At 69.7% G+C, this 15,809-nt stretch overlaps 7 protein-coding genes across 7 annotated transcripts in view; 1 reads left to right on the top strand and 6 right to left on the bottom strand.

The window, feature by feature from the left end:
- Positions 1-913: 913 nt before the first annotated feature.
- On the bottom strand, positions 914-2,789 carry AURANDRAFT_59860 (hypothetical protein; the record flags this gene model as incomplete). Its single annotated transcript, XM_009035868.1, has 1 exon — positions 914-2,789. One exon carries the CDS (start codon positions 2,042-2,044, stop codon positions 929-931), a length of 1,116 nt encoding a protein of 371 aa, XP_009034116.1.
- Positions 2,790-4,296: 1,507 nt separating this feature from the next.
- Positions 4,297-4,545, bottom strand: AURANDRAFT_17777 (hypothetical protein; the record flags this gene model as incomplete). Its single annotated transcript, XM_009035867.1, has 1 exon — positions 4,297-4,545. A coding segment is annotated over one exon (249 nt), but the record flags the coding sequence as incomplete, so codon positions are not given.
- A 2,250-nt stretch (positions 4,546-6,795) lies between these two features.
- Positions 6,796-7,128, bottom strand: AURANDRAFT_8517 (hypothetical protein; the record flags this gene model as incomplete). The annotated part of the gene is made up of 1 exon (XM_009035320.1): positions 6,796-7,128. A coding segment is annotated over one exon (333 nt), but the record flags the coding sequence as incomplete, so codon positions are not given.
- A 1,706-nt stretch (positions 7,129-8,834) lies between these two features.
- Positions 8,835-9,566, bottom strand: AURANDRAFT_61499 (hypothetical protein; the record flags this gene model as incomplete). Its single annotated transcript, XM_009035866.1, has 1 exon — positions 8,835-9,566. The coding sequence occupies one exon, from the start codon at positions 9,564-9,566 to the stop codon at positions 8,835-8,837; it is 732 nt and encodes a 243-aa protein (XP_009034114.1).
- A 294-nt stretch (positions 9,567-9,860) lies between these two features.
- Positions 9,861-14,038, bottom strand: AURANDRAFT_61500 (hypothetical protein; the record flags this gene model as incomplete). The annotated part of the gene is made up of 2 exons (XM_009035865.1): positions 9,861-12,099; positions 12,972-14,038. 2 exons carry the CDS (start codon positions 14,036-14,038, stop codon positions 9,861-9,863), a joined length of 3,306 nt encoding a protein of 1,101 aa, XP_009034113.1.
- A 74-nt stretch (positions 14,039-14,112) lies between these two features.
- On the top strand, positions 14,113-15,373 carry AURANDRAFT_21273 (hypothetical protein; the record flags this gene model as incomplete). Its single annotated transcript, XM_009035331.1, has 2 exons — positions 14,113-14,898; positions 14,969-15,373. 2 exons carry the CDS (start codon positions 14,113-14,115, stop codon positions 15,371-15,373), a joined length of 1,191 nt encoding a protein of 396 aa, XP_009033579.1.
- Positions 15,365-15,809, bottom strand: part of AURANDRAFT_70769 (hypothetical protein) — a gene marked incomplete at both ends in the record, with an annotated part of 3,300 nt that continues 2,855 nt past the window's right edge. Inside the window, one exon of the mRNA XM_009035864.1 lies at positions 15,365-15,805. Within this exon, the coding sequence (XP_009034112.1) occupies positions 15,419-15,805 (387 nt within the window). The remainder of the gene's footprint in view (positions 15,806-15,809) is intronic.

A 15,809-nucleotide genomic window follows, 5' to 3' on the forward strand; every position in this document is an offset into this window, starting at 1 on the left:
CTGCCCGCCTCTTGGGAGCGCCGCTCGCAGTCGACGAGGACCGGCAGGCAGTCGACCGTACGCCGGAGCAGGGGCAGCACCGTCGCGTTGGAGGCGAGGTGGAAGTCGAGGTCCTCGGTCGCGATGGGCGGCAAGAGCAAGCATGGCCGCCGGCAGCCCCAGCGCTGCGGCCCCAAGGGCGCGAGCAAGATCCTCGACGCCGGCCCGCACGCGCTCTACCTCTCCGGCGAGCACTTCGCCCAGCGCAGAGACGCCATGGAGGCCCTGGGCATCACGCGCGTCGTCGCCTGCGGCTGCGACGCGCACCATCCGAGCGCCTTCGCGTATACCTCGAGGTGCGGCTGCGCGACGCGGCGAACGCCAAGGTCGCGCCGCACCTCGCGCGCGCGGCGGACTTCGTCGCCGCGGGGCTGCGCGAAAGCTCCGTTTTAGTGCACTGCAAGGCCGGCGTCTGCCGATCGGCGGCGCTGGTCATGGCCTACCTCCTGCGCCACCGGCGCGACGTCGCGCCGTCGGTCGCGGACGCGCTAAAGGTCGTGCGCGCGGCCCGGCGCTGCGCGACCCCGCGGGAGACGTTCCTGCGCGAGCTCGAGCGGTTCGAGGCGGAGAACCGCGGCGGCGCGCGCGGGGCTGCGGCGCTCGACGAGCTGCCGGCGGAGGTCCTCGGCGCCGTCCTCGGCGCGCTGCCCGGCGCGGACCTCCCCGTCGCCGCCGCGGCGTCGCGCCGGATCTCGGCCGCCGCGGACGCCGTCGCCGCGCGGCGCCTCGAGGAGCTGGCGTCCTTCGATTTTCGGCCGAGGTGGCCCGGCGAATCGCGGGCCGTCCACCTCCGCCGGTGCGTCGAGGACGTCGACCGGCAGGTCCGGACGTGGTGGGCGCCCGCGGACGCGACGATTTAACATAGCCCGCCGGCGGGAGAGGTTCGACCTTAAGCCGCCGCGTAGTGGAGCTTGAAGACGAGGCCGTTCTTCGCGAAGGCGAGGTTCGCGATTTCGGCGGGGATGGGGAGCACGAGGCCCGCGTCCGCGGCGATGGCAGAAACCTCGCCGAAGCCGAGGAGCTCGGCCTTGGCGAGCGCCATGGACGTGAGCGTCGGCCGCGCGGCGACGACCGTGACGTTCCCGGACGGCGCGGCCGGCGCCGGCAGCGGCAGTTCGCCCGCGGGCTTCGTCGTCGGGACCATGACGTAGAGCGCGAGGCCGTCGCCGGCGGCCTTGCTCGTGTAGAAGGCGCTCGCGCCGTCGCTGTAGGGGTAGGCGGGCGCGGCCCCGTGGAGCGCCTCGCCGTTGACGGCCATCCACGCCGCGAGCTCCGCGAGCGCACCGTCGGCCGACGCCGCGAGGGGGCCCGCGGGCGTCGGGGACACGTCGAGGAGGTAGTTGCCGCCCTTGGCGCGGATGAGCATGAGGTTCGCGATGACGAGGTTCGCGGGCTTCTGCGCCGAGGCGGGATCGTAGGCCCACTGCTTCGACGCCTGCAGCACCGACGCGACCTCGAAGGGCGCGCCGGAGAAGGACTGGTAGTCCAGGACGCCCTGGAGCACCAATGCCTCGCTCTGGTCCGGCAGTTCCAGATAGTCGCTGAAGACGCCGTTTCGCGACAGCACGAGCGCGCGCGGGTTCGCGGCGCGGATCGCCGGCGCGACGGCGTCGAGGCGCGTGTCCCAGGGCGGCGCGTTGTGGCAGTCGAACCAGAAGATGTCCGGAGCGTAGTTCTTCGCGAGCTCCGCGACGAGGCCGTGGAGCCGGTCGACGTGGCGCCGCCAGCGCTCCGGGTGCTCGGCGACGTCGTAGGTCGGCATTTCCCCGCCGTTCGCGTTCGGCGTCGCGAGGGGATCGGGATAGACGAAGTCGACGTCCTCGGGCCCCCACTGCGTCGTGCAGAGGTAGGCGCCGACCTTGAGGCCCGCGGCGCGCAAAGCCGCCGCGAGCTCGCCGAAGAAGTCGCGCGCGAACGGCGTCGTCTCGACGTTGTAGGTCGCGACCTTGGAGGGCCAGTTGGCGAAGCCGTCGCAGTGCACCGTCGTGTAGACGACGTACTTCATGCCCGCGTCCTTGGCGCGCGTCGCGAGCGCCGTCGCGTTGAAGTCCTTCGGGTCCCAGGTCTTCGCGAGGTCGAAGTACTCCCGGCGGTGCGCCGCGAGCTCGTCCGTCGTCGTGAGGTTGCGCGGGACGTTCTTGGGACCGGGCACCGTGCAGGGCAGGGTCGTGCAGACCAGCGGCCAGCCGATGTCCGTGCCCCATTGTGTCACTGGGCCGTTGTGGATGAACATGCCGAAGCCGTCGCTCTGGAAGCTTTCCAGGGCCGCGCGCGTCGCCGCGTTGCTCGAGCCCTGGCCGAAGTTCCAGGGCGACGCGGCGGCGGCGGCGCCGAGCAGCGCGGCGATGCGCAGCAGATCCATGGGGCAGCCCGACGCCATCGAATGAGAAGGCTGCAATTGGTTCCGAATCGGCGAGCAGTGCAAGGTGCATGGATGTTGCAGATCCGCAGCAGGAGCGTTCCTCGCACAAGCCTGCGACGAATACGATGGGCTGCGCACCTTCGTGGCCCCAGGAGGGACCCTTGGGAAGACGACCCGCCGGGCTTCGTGACGGAGGAGGGCGGGACCTGGACGAAATACAAAGATGTGGACATGTGCGGGCAGGGCGACGTCGAAATCATCGGGGACTGGAAGCGGTCTCGCACGATCCAGCAATTGAAGCGCATCGTCGAGGCCAAGGGCTATAGCGCCTTCACCGTCAGCGACAGCGTCCGACGACAGGAGCGCTGCCTCGCGCGATGGTCGCCTGCGAAAATCCCGCTCGTTCTAGGTCAGCGACGGCCAGCCCTCGTTCGGGCATGCGGCGCTGAAGAGCTTCGACTTCGAGCTCTTGCGGTCGCACTGCAAACCAATTTCCACCTGCTGCCACCATCCGTGTTCGATCTACATCTACACGCCGCCGAAGCATCTCCGGAAGCCGCCGGGGGGACCCAAGCCCCGGGTGGTCCTCGCGAAGAAGGACGATAAGCAGGTGTGCGTCTTCGACGCGCTCCCGCGCGCGGGCGGGGGCCTCGCGCCGCTGACGCTCGCGAGCCATCCGGGGCTGTGCCTCGCCAAGGCCCACACCGATGTCAGGCAAGCGGGCGAGTGGTCCTACATGGAGCTCTGCGTCTCGGACGCCCGCGCCGCCGCGGCCCAGGGCCTGCTCGTCAACGCGAAGATGGCGGGCAAGTTCATCGTGACGGAAGACGGGTTCGTGTTGGACGTCGCCTACTGGAAATACGAGGAGAGGAACACGGTGAATCTCGTCCGCCATGCCCACGGCCGAGACGACAAGACCTACGCGACGAATCACGACGGCAGTGGCGGGCGCAACTTCGTCGTCAACGCCGACGGCACCGTGACGCCGGAAGCGGCGGCGCATTTCGCCCTCGGGTGCCAATTCGCGCCGGCTTCGCCCCAGGTCGTGCCCATCGAGGGCGTCGCCTACGACCAGCCCGTCGCCGAAGCCTTCGGCGAAGGCGGGCCCATCGAGGGCGTCGTCGTCGGCGTCGCCCTGGCCCCGGCCAACAAGACCCCGTACTAGGGGCGGCCGGCTCCGTGCTTATGTCACATGATTGCGGGGGGCGAGGGGGCGTTGGGCTCGGGGCGTGTCGCAGGCCCAGCTCGTCGTCTTCTCCCACCAGCCGATGGAGGATTACTTGGCGGCCTAGGGCGCGCGCATGAGGAGGAAGAGCGCGTAGCGCACGCCGCGCTCGAGGGTCGAGACGCCGTGGGCGACGCGGTCGTTGTGGACCGTGTAGCTCCCGGCGGGGCGCCGCGGCTTCACGAGCTTGTCGTCCGCCGCGAAGACGAGGTCGCCGCCGTCGAAGTTGTCGTTCAGGCACAGCTGGAACGTCTTGTGGTTGACATCCGTGTGGAAGTTGATGCACTGGCCGACGGCCGCGGACCGGCGGAGCACGATCTCGTCGACGCGGCCGCCGTGCGATCGAGAAGAGCGCCTCGAGCGAGGCGTAGACCTTCGCGCCGAGGCGCGACGACGCCTCGCGGCGCGTCAGCGGCTTCTTGAAGTAGCGCGCGTCCGCGGCCCGGGCGCCGAGGTCGAGCTCCGAGCGCAGGGCCGCGCGCTGCGCCGCGGACAGCAGGCCCGCCGCCGGGAAGGACGCGAAGTACGGCGCGGCGCCCTCGGACCCGCCGCGGCGGCAGCGCGCCTCGATCTCCCGGACGACGGCGGCGGGCGCGTCGTCGAGTTTGGCGCCGGGTTGGAGGAAGGCGAGGCCGGGGCTTCCGGCGTGGGCGCCGAACGTGCCGATGTCGCCCTGCTGCTCGAGAATGCAATCGATTTGGTCGCCGTCTTCCATGTCGAGGTCCTGCGGCGTCTCGTCGTCGCGGACGCGCTGGCCGTTGAAGAGAAACCGAAGATCTAGCGCGTCGACGCCCTTGCGCTGGGCGTAAAGGCTGAAGACTATTTCGAGCTTCGTCGTCTTCTTGACCTTGTAAAAGGTCTCCTCGCCGCTCTGGTCCCGGATGCGGATGTTCAACGAGCTGTCCACCTTGGCGCGTTTAGGCGCAGGCTCCGCTTCCTTCTCGACGCGCACCGGCGCTGCCTTGGCCTCTGCGCGCGCCTTCTTCACGCCGGCGCGCGCCGCAGCGCTGAGCTTCGCGGCCATGGCCTCGAGCCGCTCTCCGAAATCGTCACCGCTCGAGGCGGTCGCCTCGACGGCGGCATTGACGGCCGCCTCGGCGGCGGCGACGACGGCCTCTTCGATGGCGCTCATCGTATGCGTGCTCTGCGACGGTCGACCCATAGACTCGGGCAACACGTTATGGCTAGTTAGCAATAACGCGATAACACCCCAGCTAGCCAATCAAATAACACTAAAGCAGATCGGAGTTAATTTTGACCCCTCGAGCTATGGGAGCTATTGGCACTTTTTTTTTGACTTTTTTTTTTCGATGCTCCTACGCGCCCCGGCGGACCCCCGGGGCACCAGGGGGTGGGGAAGGGCGCTGCGACGCGGCGGGTTGTCGAGGAACTCGCTTTAGCGCGCGTGCGACGGCCGCGTGTCGCGCCGGCGGCGCCCGCGCGGGACCGCGCGGCGCATTACGACGGTCGGCGCGCGTTCGCCCCCCCCCCCGCGCTCGCGCACGCCCCGGGCGGGTCCCCGGGGACCCCCTGGACCCTCCGCGGCTCGCGGCGCAAAAAAAAAAAAAGTGAAAAAAAAAGTGACCATAGCTCGGGGGGTCAAAATTAACCCCGGGTTGCTTTAATAACACCCTGCCGATGGCAGCCACTCGATTTTTCAAAATCAATAACACCCTGGCGAAAATTCTCGATAACACCCATAACACCCAGCCACCCGATCCTTAAAAAGCCAATAACGACCTAACACCCGAGCGTCCGAGGCCAATAACGCCCTAACGGTCTAACGGGTTGCACGAGTCGAGACCCAGATCCTTCGCGGGGCCAACCAAGTGGGTCAACATCCCCGGCAGATCTTGCAGGGCCGCCCTGCATCGGGACGGGACTTGGGACGGGTCGCCACCCACACACACAAAACACGCCCCCCTTAGGGCCCCGTCGCGTTGGGCACGGCGGAGACTTTGGCCTTGGCGTAGTAGTCCAGGGGCCCGCAGCCCCAGTGGGTCACGTAGCCGCCGTTGCGGTCGAAGGCCGCGGACGCGGGCGGGCTCTCGGCGACGTAGTCGAGGTGGGGCGTCGACGGCACGTAGTACTCGGCGGCGTAGGTCGCGCGCCAGAAGGCCGTCATCTCGTCGACGCGGTCCGCGTAGGCGGCGTCGTAGAAGAGGTTGTGCCGCTCCTCGGGGTCCGACGGCGCGTGGAACAGGAACGACGCCTCGACGTCGCGCGGGCACATGGAGCCGTTGTGGTGCTCGAGCCAGTTGATCGGGTCGACGCCGTCGGCGATCCAGGACGCGTTGAGCGACCGCACGAGGAGCTTGTAGTCGCCGCGGCGCAGCGAGAGGTGCTTCGCGCTCAAGGAGAAAACCACCGTGTCGCGGCTCGCGCCGCCGCCCGCGCCCGTGACGTGGCTCCAGACGTCGAGGGAGTCGTAGGTCGGGTCCTCGTCCCGCAGGTTCGCCCCGCCGGCGAGCGACACGAAGGTCTGGAGCCAGTCGACGTGGTGCACCAGACCGCCGTAGGCCGCGCCGCGCCGCCCCGCGGGCAGGAGGCTCGACTCCACGGCGCAGGGCACGCGCGTGCCCCCGTCGAAGTCCGTGAACTTGTAGCCGCGCAGGGGCGCGTTGGACCCGGCGCAGTCCGTCGAGCACGCGGACGCGCCGTTGTCGCTGTGGACCACGAGCACGTAGTCGCGGTCGGAGTTTAATAGCCGCTCGCGGACGAGCCCGACGCCCTTGTCCACGGCCCGCAGCCCGGCGGCGAAGCGCCGCCGGCTCAACGACAATTGAACGATGCGCGACTCGTTGAGGAACGCGTCGGCCTCGCCCGGCGCCAGCCCCGAGTCGACCTGGTCGCAGCCGTCGTTGCCGTGCATCGCGTGGTAGGCGAGCCAGAGGTGCAGGGGCCGGTCGTCCCGGTCGTCGAGGACGTCGAGCGCGAACTGGGTGAAGAGCGGCGTCGTGTGCGTGCCGAAGTAGCGGCTCCCGTTGCGCACGCCCTCGCCCTTGCGCGCCGTCATGAGGTCGCGCCACTGCGTCTGCGTTCCGTCCGCGCGGGAGAAGTTCTTCGTCTCGTGCGTGAGGTAGTTGACGCCGGACGTGAAGTAGCCCGCGAAGGACTCGAAGCCCCGGGCCCAGGGCATCAAGAGCTCGTTGCAGTGGCCGATGTTCCACTTGCCGATGCCGTGCGTCGCGTAGCCTCGCGCCTTCAGCGCCTCGGGCAGCAGGGGCGCGCCCAGGGGCACGGACCAGTTGCTATACGCATCGAGTTCGATGCCCTGGGACTCGAAGCGCGAGAAGCCCGTGCGGTGCGTGAACTTGCCGCTGAGGAGCGCCGCGCGCGCCGGGCTGCAGAACGCCTGGCCGTAGTAGTTCGTGAGCCGCACGCCGCTCGCCGCGACGCTCCGGATGTTCGGCGCCACGGCGTCCGGGAGATCCGTCGAGTCCCAGAGGTCGTTGCTGCCGACGTCGTCGAGGGTGATGAGGACGATGTCGGGCTGATTCTCGTGCGCGCCGCTCGGCGCGCTCGCCCGGACGGTCTCGGTGCTGAGCGCGACCGTTTGCTGCGGGTCCGCCGCGGGCGCGACGACGCGCGCGGCGACGAAGCAGGCCGCGGCGAGCCCCGCGGCGACGAGCCCGGCGGCCACCGCGGGGCGACGCTGCCCGCCCATGCTGCGTAGGCCAACCTCGCGGATACTCTCCTAGGCATCAAGTCAAAGCTGCCGTTTTGGGTTGCGTGGGACCACGATGGCGGGCTACGAGCGGCTGCCCGGGAGCCGGCGCCGCTGGGTCGCGACCCTCGCCGGGTCGGCGGCCCTGTGCGGCGCCGCCTACTACGCGGCGCCGGCGCTGCCGGCGACGCTGAGCAGCCTCGTCGCCGAGCGGCACGTCGCCACGGTCGCCGACGACGACGACGACGGCGGCGCCACGAGCCGGGGCTCGCGGACGAAGATCACGGGCATCGGCAAGTCGACCTACTTCGCCAGCGAGCAGGGCATCCAGCGCTTCACGGCGTTCCTCGAGACCCACCTGCCCGTGAAAAAACTGGAGAACTTTGCGAGCGACGACGACGACGACGGGACTACGTGCGTCGACTGGATGAAGATGTGCATGATGGACCGGAGCGGCATGCCCTGCAACAACTCCCACGGCAACTTCCAGCTCCACGCCGTCGACGCCATGATGCGGCCCACGGGGCCCAAGGACCTGGGCTACTACGAGAAGGCCTTCGACGAGGCCGCGGCGTCGATCGCGCGCGCGAAAAACGACGGCGCGGACTGGGACCCGCTCTGGGACACGTCCGTGGCGTTCTACACGTCGGACCTCGACTACTACGCGCGGTCCTTTGCGGCCGCGGGCGTCAAGCACGTCATCTTCAAGTGGCACCTCGAGAATTTGGCGGACGACGACGACGACGCGGACGCCGCGGCCTACCACTCGCTCCTCGTGCACGTCAACGGCACGATCATCAACTTGGAGCTCCAGAGCGACAATTTAACCTTATCGGAGGACTTCTCCGTGGCCTTCGAGTCCGACATGCCGCGCTACTTTAAGCGCGAGGGCATGACGTTCCCGCCGTCGCTCGACGACGCCGCGGGCGAGAAGCCCTTCGTCTGGCCGACGAAGATCTCCTACGGCACGTCCGACGCGACGCGGGACGCCGCGTTCCTGCGGAACGTCGTGGGCTGGAATCTATTGAGCAAGAAGACGTACGACCACGGCGTCGAGATGGCCACGTTCGAGACCGCTTCCGACCACACGACGCTCCTCCAGTACGTCCAGCGCACCTTCAACTCGGCGAGCCGCATGCAGGTCGAGGACTTCGAGACCTACCTGAACAAGGCGCACACGAAGTACATGGTCGCGCCGGACTACGGCTTCGACCGGCCCTGCGACTTCCACTTTGGGCTCGCGTCGGCCAACATCACGGACATCGTCCGCCGGAACAACGCGACGGCCGAGCCGAGCCGCTACCGCTTCTTCCACACGACGGACAGCGACTTCAGCGGCTCGAACCGCTACAACGACTCCTTCATGTACATCGCCCAGAAGGGCGGCGCGTGCGTCCAGCTCGTCGGCGAGATCACGACGCACTACGACACGGGCAACTACTCCTTCTGCGCCGGCTACTGACGCCCCCCTGTTTCCCCCCCGATTTATGCTTGTTCATCTCACACACACTTCTTACACGCGGGACGGGGGGCGGCCGCGTTCACTTCTTCTTGAGCACGAGGAGCGCGCTCGTCGCGCCCATGGGGTTGCCCGCGAGGTGCGGGTGCTCCGCGGAGCAGTGCTCCGTCTCGTAGTCGGCCTCGGCGTTGAGCAGCTGCTCGACGAGGGCCGTCGAGATCGTGTAGGGCGGGCCGGCCATGTAGTAGCGGACGAGCTGGATGGCCGACGTCCGATACGACGACTCGATGGGGAAGACGAGGCTGATGACGCGCCCGCCGGGCTTGAGGAGCTTCGTCTCCTGCTTGGCCCAGCGCTCGCGCGCGCGCGGGTGCAGCGCGCAGAGGAAGGTGCAGTCGAAGATGACGTCGTAGGCGCCCTCGTGCTCGAAGAAGTCGCCCTCGACGAACTCGACCTTGTCGACGCCGGGCGACGCCTGCTCCGCGTGCCAGGCCTTGGCGGCGGCGATGGCGTGCGGGCTCATGTCGAGCGACACGACCCTGCCGACGTGCGCCGCGAGAACGATCGCGTCGTGGCCGCGGCCCGCGCCGGGGATGAGCGCGACCTCGTCGCCCTTGAGGTCCATGGTCTCGAGGTAGCGGCGCAGCGCCTCGCAGCCCGCGGGCGCGTCGAAGGCCTCGCCGGCGGGCATGCCGCCCTTCCAGAGCTCGTCCCAGTAGGGGCTCGAGCCCTCCTTGGCCGCGTCGTTGTTGTGCGTGCTGGCGGAGAAGGAGAAGAGGAACTTGTTCGCCGCGTCGCCGTCCTTGGACGCCATGCTTGGTGGTGGCGGTGGCGGCTTGGTGGCGGCTTGGTGGCGGCGGTGCTCGTGGTGGGGCTCGTGGGGCAGGCCTAGCTCGAGTTTTTTCTGCGACTGCAAGTTCTACTGCAACATGAAACAGCAGGCCGCGGCCGCGGTACAGAGCTCCCGGCAGAGTATGAAACAGCACGGGGCCTCAGCCGCGGCCGCGGTAAACAGCTCCCGGCAGAGTTTCTGCGACTGCAAGCCTACTGCAAGCCTGCTGCAAGGCCACTGCAACATGAACACAAGAGCACAATTAATCGCCGTCCGTCAGGACAGGCCGAGGGAGACGGAGATGAAGGACGAGTCCGTCACGTCGCTCGCGGCGACGCTCGCGTCGTCGTCGTCGTCGTCGAAGGCGAGGGCCGCGGCCGCGGCCGCGTCGTGGTCGCCGGCGCTCGCGGCGGCGGCCGCGTTGGCGTCGGCGACCCAGCCGTCGCGGTCCGCGGCCGTCGCCGCGTAGAACTCGTAGCGGAAGGCGCCGTCGCCCGGCGCGGCGACGACGAAGCCGAAGCGCTTCTTCGCGGGCTTCTCGTCGGACGCCGCGGCCGTCGTCCCCGCGAGCGGGATGAGCTTGAACGTGTTCTTCGACTTGACGAACATGGACAGGCAGGGCCCGGCGTCGCGCCCGTTGTCCATGGTGCGCGTCGAGAGGCGAAAGTGGCGCTCCTTCCACTTGCGGAAGCGGCGCTTGAGCTTGACGTGGAGCCGGCCCTCGCGCGTCGTCACCGTCACGCCCGGGAACGGTTGCGCCGCGATCGCGGGCGCGGGCGCCTCGTCCTCGTCCTCGGGCACCGTGGGCAGCGTCGCCTCGAAGGCGTCGCGCCGGTAGCGGCCGTCGTCGTCGGGCTCCGTGAAGAGCACGGACCCCTCGTCGTCGTCGTCGCCGCCGCCGGCGGCGCCGGCGTCGTCGCCCTTGAGCCGCGCGACGATGTCGAAGAACCAGGACCGGGGCTCGGAGATCTCGGAGACCTCGGGCCCGGCCCCGGTCGCCCGCGCGCCCTCGAGCGCGCGGCCCCGCGCGTCCGCGAGGCCCTCGTGCGCCGCGCTTTCCGAAAGCGCCGCGCTCTCGAAGTGGTGGTCCGCGACGAGGCGCCGCATGGCCCGCACGAGGGCCAGGCGCCGCGCCACGGACCCCGCGGCGAGCTCGACGTCGCCCGACGGGTGCGCGACTTTGAACGCCGCGAGGCCCTCGTCGTCCGCGGCGTCCGCGTCGCCCGCCATGATGATCTCGCAGCCGTCCAAAAACAGCGTCGCCACGCGCAGCGTCTCGTCGCGCGCGTCGAAGAGCTGGAGCGCCGGGCCGACGTCCGCGCCGTCGGACGTCGCGTGCGCGAGGACCCGCGCGGTCCGCGGCGTCCACTCGCCGTTCAAGTCCAGCCGCTCGAGCACGGCGCCCGCGAGGACGACGCGGTCCGGGGCGGCGACGACGACGCGGTCGTCCTCGGGCTCCCCGCGCAGGCGCGCCGCGAGCGCCGCGACGGTCGCGAGCGGGCCGCCGCCGTCCGCCGGCGGCCGCGGCGGCGCCGCGGCTCTGACCCACGCGACCAGACCCGCGGCGTCGTCCGGCGGCGCCGCGGGCGCCCGGAGCCAGCCCAGCAGCGACGGCGGCTCGTCCAATTCGTCGTCGCCGCCGAGGCCGTCGTCGTCCTCTAGTTTCTCGACGTCGAGATCGTCCTCCCTCGCGGCCGCGATGCTGCTCCGGAGCCCCGCGGCGCAGTCGACGATGTGCCGCTCGACGGCGGCGCGGATGGCCCTGGCCCAGCGCGCGCGCTCGCGCTCGTCGCCGCAGCCGAATTCGACGGCCCGGTCCATGTCCGGGTGGTCGATCGACAACGGATACAGCCCGGCGTCGCGCGGCTTCTCCGCCGCGCGGCAGCCGCCGAGGAGCACGCGCCCCGCGGCGCCGCCGCCGGCCCGGAAGAGCTGGAGCGACGGCCCGAGGTCCAGACCGTCGGCGGACCACGTCGGCCGGGTTAATTTGGCGTGCGCGCGGACCCAGCGGCCGTCGCGGCCCCGGACCCGGACCGCGCCGACGACGAGGAGCCCGTCCGCGGGCGTCATGAACTTCTCGCGCGCGAAGGCGTCGCCCGCCCGCGGCGACGTCGCGAGGTCGCCCAAACCCCGGAGCCAGGTCGTCGCGATGCTGTGGAGCGCGGGCGCGTCGCCGTCCTGCGCAACGCAGAGCAGCTTCGGGTCCTCGAGGGCGCAGCCGTCGTCGCCCTGGTCCCGGCAGAGCGTCGCCGCCCGCAGGTCCGCGCAGACGGGGAGGCTCGGCGCCTCGCAGAGGAAGAACGACGCGCGCCAGCCCTCGGGCGGCGGCGGCGGCGGCGGCGGCGGGCCGGCGTCGTCGGCGGCGACGCTCACCGGGGGCGCCGCCGTGGTCCAGTCGAAGGACTCGGGCAGGTCCGACGCGCCGCTCGACGCGTCGCTGCCGGTCTCGTCCTCGTCCGGCACGCCTCGCACTCGTGCGAGGAAAGCTTCCATCATCGTCCGACGGCGGGGCAGCCTCGGCTGCTTGAAGGTTAATTGAATAGTTCAAACCGGGGCTCGCCAGCGCTGCCCGATGGCTGATCAAGAATTATTCGAATTCGCAGAGGAAGCCGTAGAGGGGCCATATTATTCGACCCTCCAGCGCGCTGTCGAACGCAATGACACGAGCTCAGTCCGCAGATTGCTCGAGCTTGGGGTTCACCCGCCGGCATTGTTTCAGACACCTGCTTTGTGTTGCGCGCTTTCCAAGGAAGTCGTCGCAATTCTGGTAGAAGCGGGCGCGAACGTCGATTGGGAAGATATTTCTGGTGGCACAGCGTTACATTTCGCAAAGGCTCGCTGTGTCGAAAAACCAGGGCCAGAATCGTACGGAGTCCTAGCCGCTCTCATAAAGGCCGGGGCTGATGTGAACGCGAATCACCGTGTGGTGGGGTGCACCCCACTCTTTCACCCTCATTGGTCCGATCAGTGCATCGCGCGCGCGGGCCAGCAAGCGCTCGGTGCGCGTCCAGCGACCCGTTCAGAGTTCTGGCGCCGTCGCGCTTTCCTTGCTCTACTTCGCGCGGGGGCGCTTGTGAGGACTCCTATGGCAATTTTGAAACGCCCGGATCTGTGCGAGTCCCTCAAGCGCTTCGCGGACTTCGACCAATACTGCGCCGACCACCGCCGCGTCTGGGTCTCCGTCGTCACCAAGTGTGCCGCCGTCCCGTGGGACGCGGCCGGCGTCGTCGCGGCTTTCGTCTCTCCCCGCGGTGGCTACTAAGTGCGTTCAAAGTTTACCCTCTCGGCGCGGGCGCTCCGGCGGCACCTTCTGGCCTCGGGCTCATGTTGCACGACTAGCGAAGTGCGTTACCGCGGCGCGCTTTCGCGCGCTCGCGCGCCGCCTACTCGAGCTTGCGGCTCGCCCAGTCCGCGGCGCTCGCGACGGCGCCGGGCCCCTTGACGACGTGGCCGTGCCAGGACCGGCACGTGGACTTGGCCGCGTCCTGGAAGCGGAAGTCGAGGCTCCAGCGGATGTGGTCCGACACGTTCTCGCCGCCGCGGTGGACGAGGATGTTGTTGAAGAGGAGCACGGAGCCCGGGTCGAGCTCGACGGAGACGGCCCCCGGCTCGACCTGGGCCATGATCTCGGGCTTGATGGCCGTCATGTACGACCCCACGGGCGCGGCCGTCTCCTCGTCCGCCTTGAAGCCGTCGATGGAGTCCGGGATGGCGCCGCCTTCGAGGCCCGCGGCGCCCATGGAGTAGCAGGACACCAAGGCGTGCTCGAGGAGGCCGAGCTCGTGGGATCTGGGGACGACTTTCATACACCCGTTCCCGACGCGCGCGGGCACGAGCGGCGTCCAGACGTTGACGACCTTGCCGACGCCAAAGTTCTCGAGGCGCTCGGCCTCGGGCGCCGTGCTCGGCCCGCCGTCGCTCCGGAGGCCCGCGTCCTGGTGCCAGACGACCGCGTGGACGGGCGAGGGCGTCTTCGGGCGCGCGCTGTAGTTCGGGTAGATCCTCGTACTCTGGGCCTCCGGGAGCAGCGCGCCGACGACGTCCAGGAGCGTCGGATCGCAGAGCAGCGCATGGAACTCCTCGCGGTGGAGCTCCGCGCGGAACAGGTTCGGCAGCTCCTCGGGGCAGCCCCGGCAGAGGTCCATGAGCCGCGTCTCGAAGGGGCTGCCCTCGCACGCGTCGGCGACGGCGCCTTTCGCCAGGAGCCGCTGGGCGAGTGCTTCCACCAGCGCGGCGCAGCCTTGCTTCGCCTCGGCGACCACCGCGTCCGAGAGCACACCGGAGACGATGACGTATCCTTGTTCGGCGTAGTGGGCCTCCCAGGCAGCCCGGTGTTCGAGCGGAAAGGTGTCGCTGCGCCGGAGCCCGACGTCGGGCTGGACCGTTTTCGCGTAGTGGCCCTTCATGTTCGGCCGCGCCGCCACCTTGGTCAATTCTTTCAGCATCTCGGCCATTGTCCAATCGGCGTGGCTTCTCGTCGGCGATTTGCGGTTGTTGATGTTCAACAAACCCGATTAGTGGGCAAATGATGGCCTCACATCGCGCCGTGTCGCGGCTCGCGCACCAGCACCGCCGCCTGTCCGCTCTCTCCCTCCAGCCGACGCCGCCCTTCGTGCTCGAGCGCTTCTTCGCGGCGCACGAGTTCTCCTGCAAGCACGCGCTCTGCTCCAGCGACACGGAGGCCGTGAGCCTCGCCGACACCGTGGCGCGCATGAGCGGCGACACGCGCGCCCTGTGGGAGTCGCTGAGCCTCGGCTACACGGAGACCCGCGGCCACCCGCGCATGCTCGAGCTCCTCGCGGAGGACTACGACGGCCTCGCGCCGGCGAATTTTCAAGAGCTCGCGCCCCAGGAGGCCATCCTGCTGACCTTCGCCGCGCTGCTCGAGCCCGGCGACGCCGTCGTCGCGACGGCGCCGGGCTACCAGAGCTTCTTCACCTGCGCCGAGGCCGCCGGGGGCGTCGTCGCGGAGTGGCGGCCGCGGTTCGACGGCGGCGCCGCGCGCTTCGACGTCGCGGACCTCGAGCGGCTCTGCGCGGCGCACCGGCCGAAATGCATCGCGGTGAACTTCCCCCACAACCCGACGGGCGCCCTGCCGAGCGAAGAAGAGTGGGCGCGCGTCGTCGACGTCTGCGACGCGCACGGCGCGTATCTCTTCGCGGACGAGATCTACCGGGGCCTCGGGCGGACGCTGCCCGCGGCGGCGGCGGCCTACGGCCGGGGCATCTCCCTCGGCGGCCTGTCCAAGTCGCTGGGCATGCCCGGCGTCCGCGCGGGCTGGCTCGCGGCGAAAGACGACGCGTTTCTGACGCGCGTCGCGGAGCTGCGCGCGCGTCCGCCGGCGCCCTCGGGTTCGTTTCGCCGCGCGACCCCTTCCGTCGCAGGACTACACGACGATCTGCTCGTCGGCGCCGTCGCAGATTTTGGCCATCGCCGCGCTCGAGGACAAGGCCGCACTGCTGCGGCGGAGCAACGCGTTCGTGGACGCGGGGCGCGCGGCGGTGTCGGGCGTCCTGGACGCGCACGCGGACAAGCTGACCTGGGGCCCGGGCCCCGCCGCCGGGCCCGTCGGCTGGATCCGGCTGGAGCGCGGGTCCGCGGCCGCGTACGTCGACGCGCTCCTGGAGTCGGACGACGGGCTTTTGTTATTACCGTCGACGGTCTTCGACGCGGGCGACGCCCACGTGCGCGCGGGCTTCGGCCGCGCGGACTCGCCGGCGCTCATGGCCAAGTGGCGCGCGACGCTCGACGACGCGGACCACCCGGCGACGGCGCTCCTTCGCGCGTAACGCTTTTTTAGAGGGGAGGCGCCCGCCGGGAGGGGGCTCGTGTGTCTACTCCTTGAGGCCGATCTCCTGGGTCGGGTTGTACTTCTCCTTGAGCGCGGTCTCGACGCGGTTCATGCCCACGGAGCCCGTCACGAAGAGCGTGAAGATGACGCCGAACGCGAAGAAGATCCAGAGCGCCGTCGACTTCTCGTCCGTGTCGAGCGCCGCCTTGAGGAGGAGCGTGTAGATGCCCAGCAGGCACATCCAGAGCACGATGAAGAGGCTGCCGATGATGCCGAGGTCCTCGCAGCTCAGGAAGCATCCGAGGTTGATGTCGACGTCGTGGCCCGCGCTGTGGTGGTAGACGAGCTTGAAGGGCACGTAGCCCTTCTTCTCCTGGATCTCCTTGAGGGACGCGGGCCGGAAGTCGCGCTCGTCCTTGGAGCCCTTGACCTAG

Source organism: Aureococcus anophagefferens (assembly GCF_000186865.1).
Source record: "Aureococcus anophagefferens unplaced genomic scaffold AURANscaffold_3, whole genome shotgun sequence".
Taxonomy (NCBI): domain Eukaryota; class Pelagophyceae; order Pelagomonadales; family Pelagomonadaceae; genus Aureococcus; species Aureococcus anophagefferens.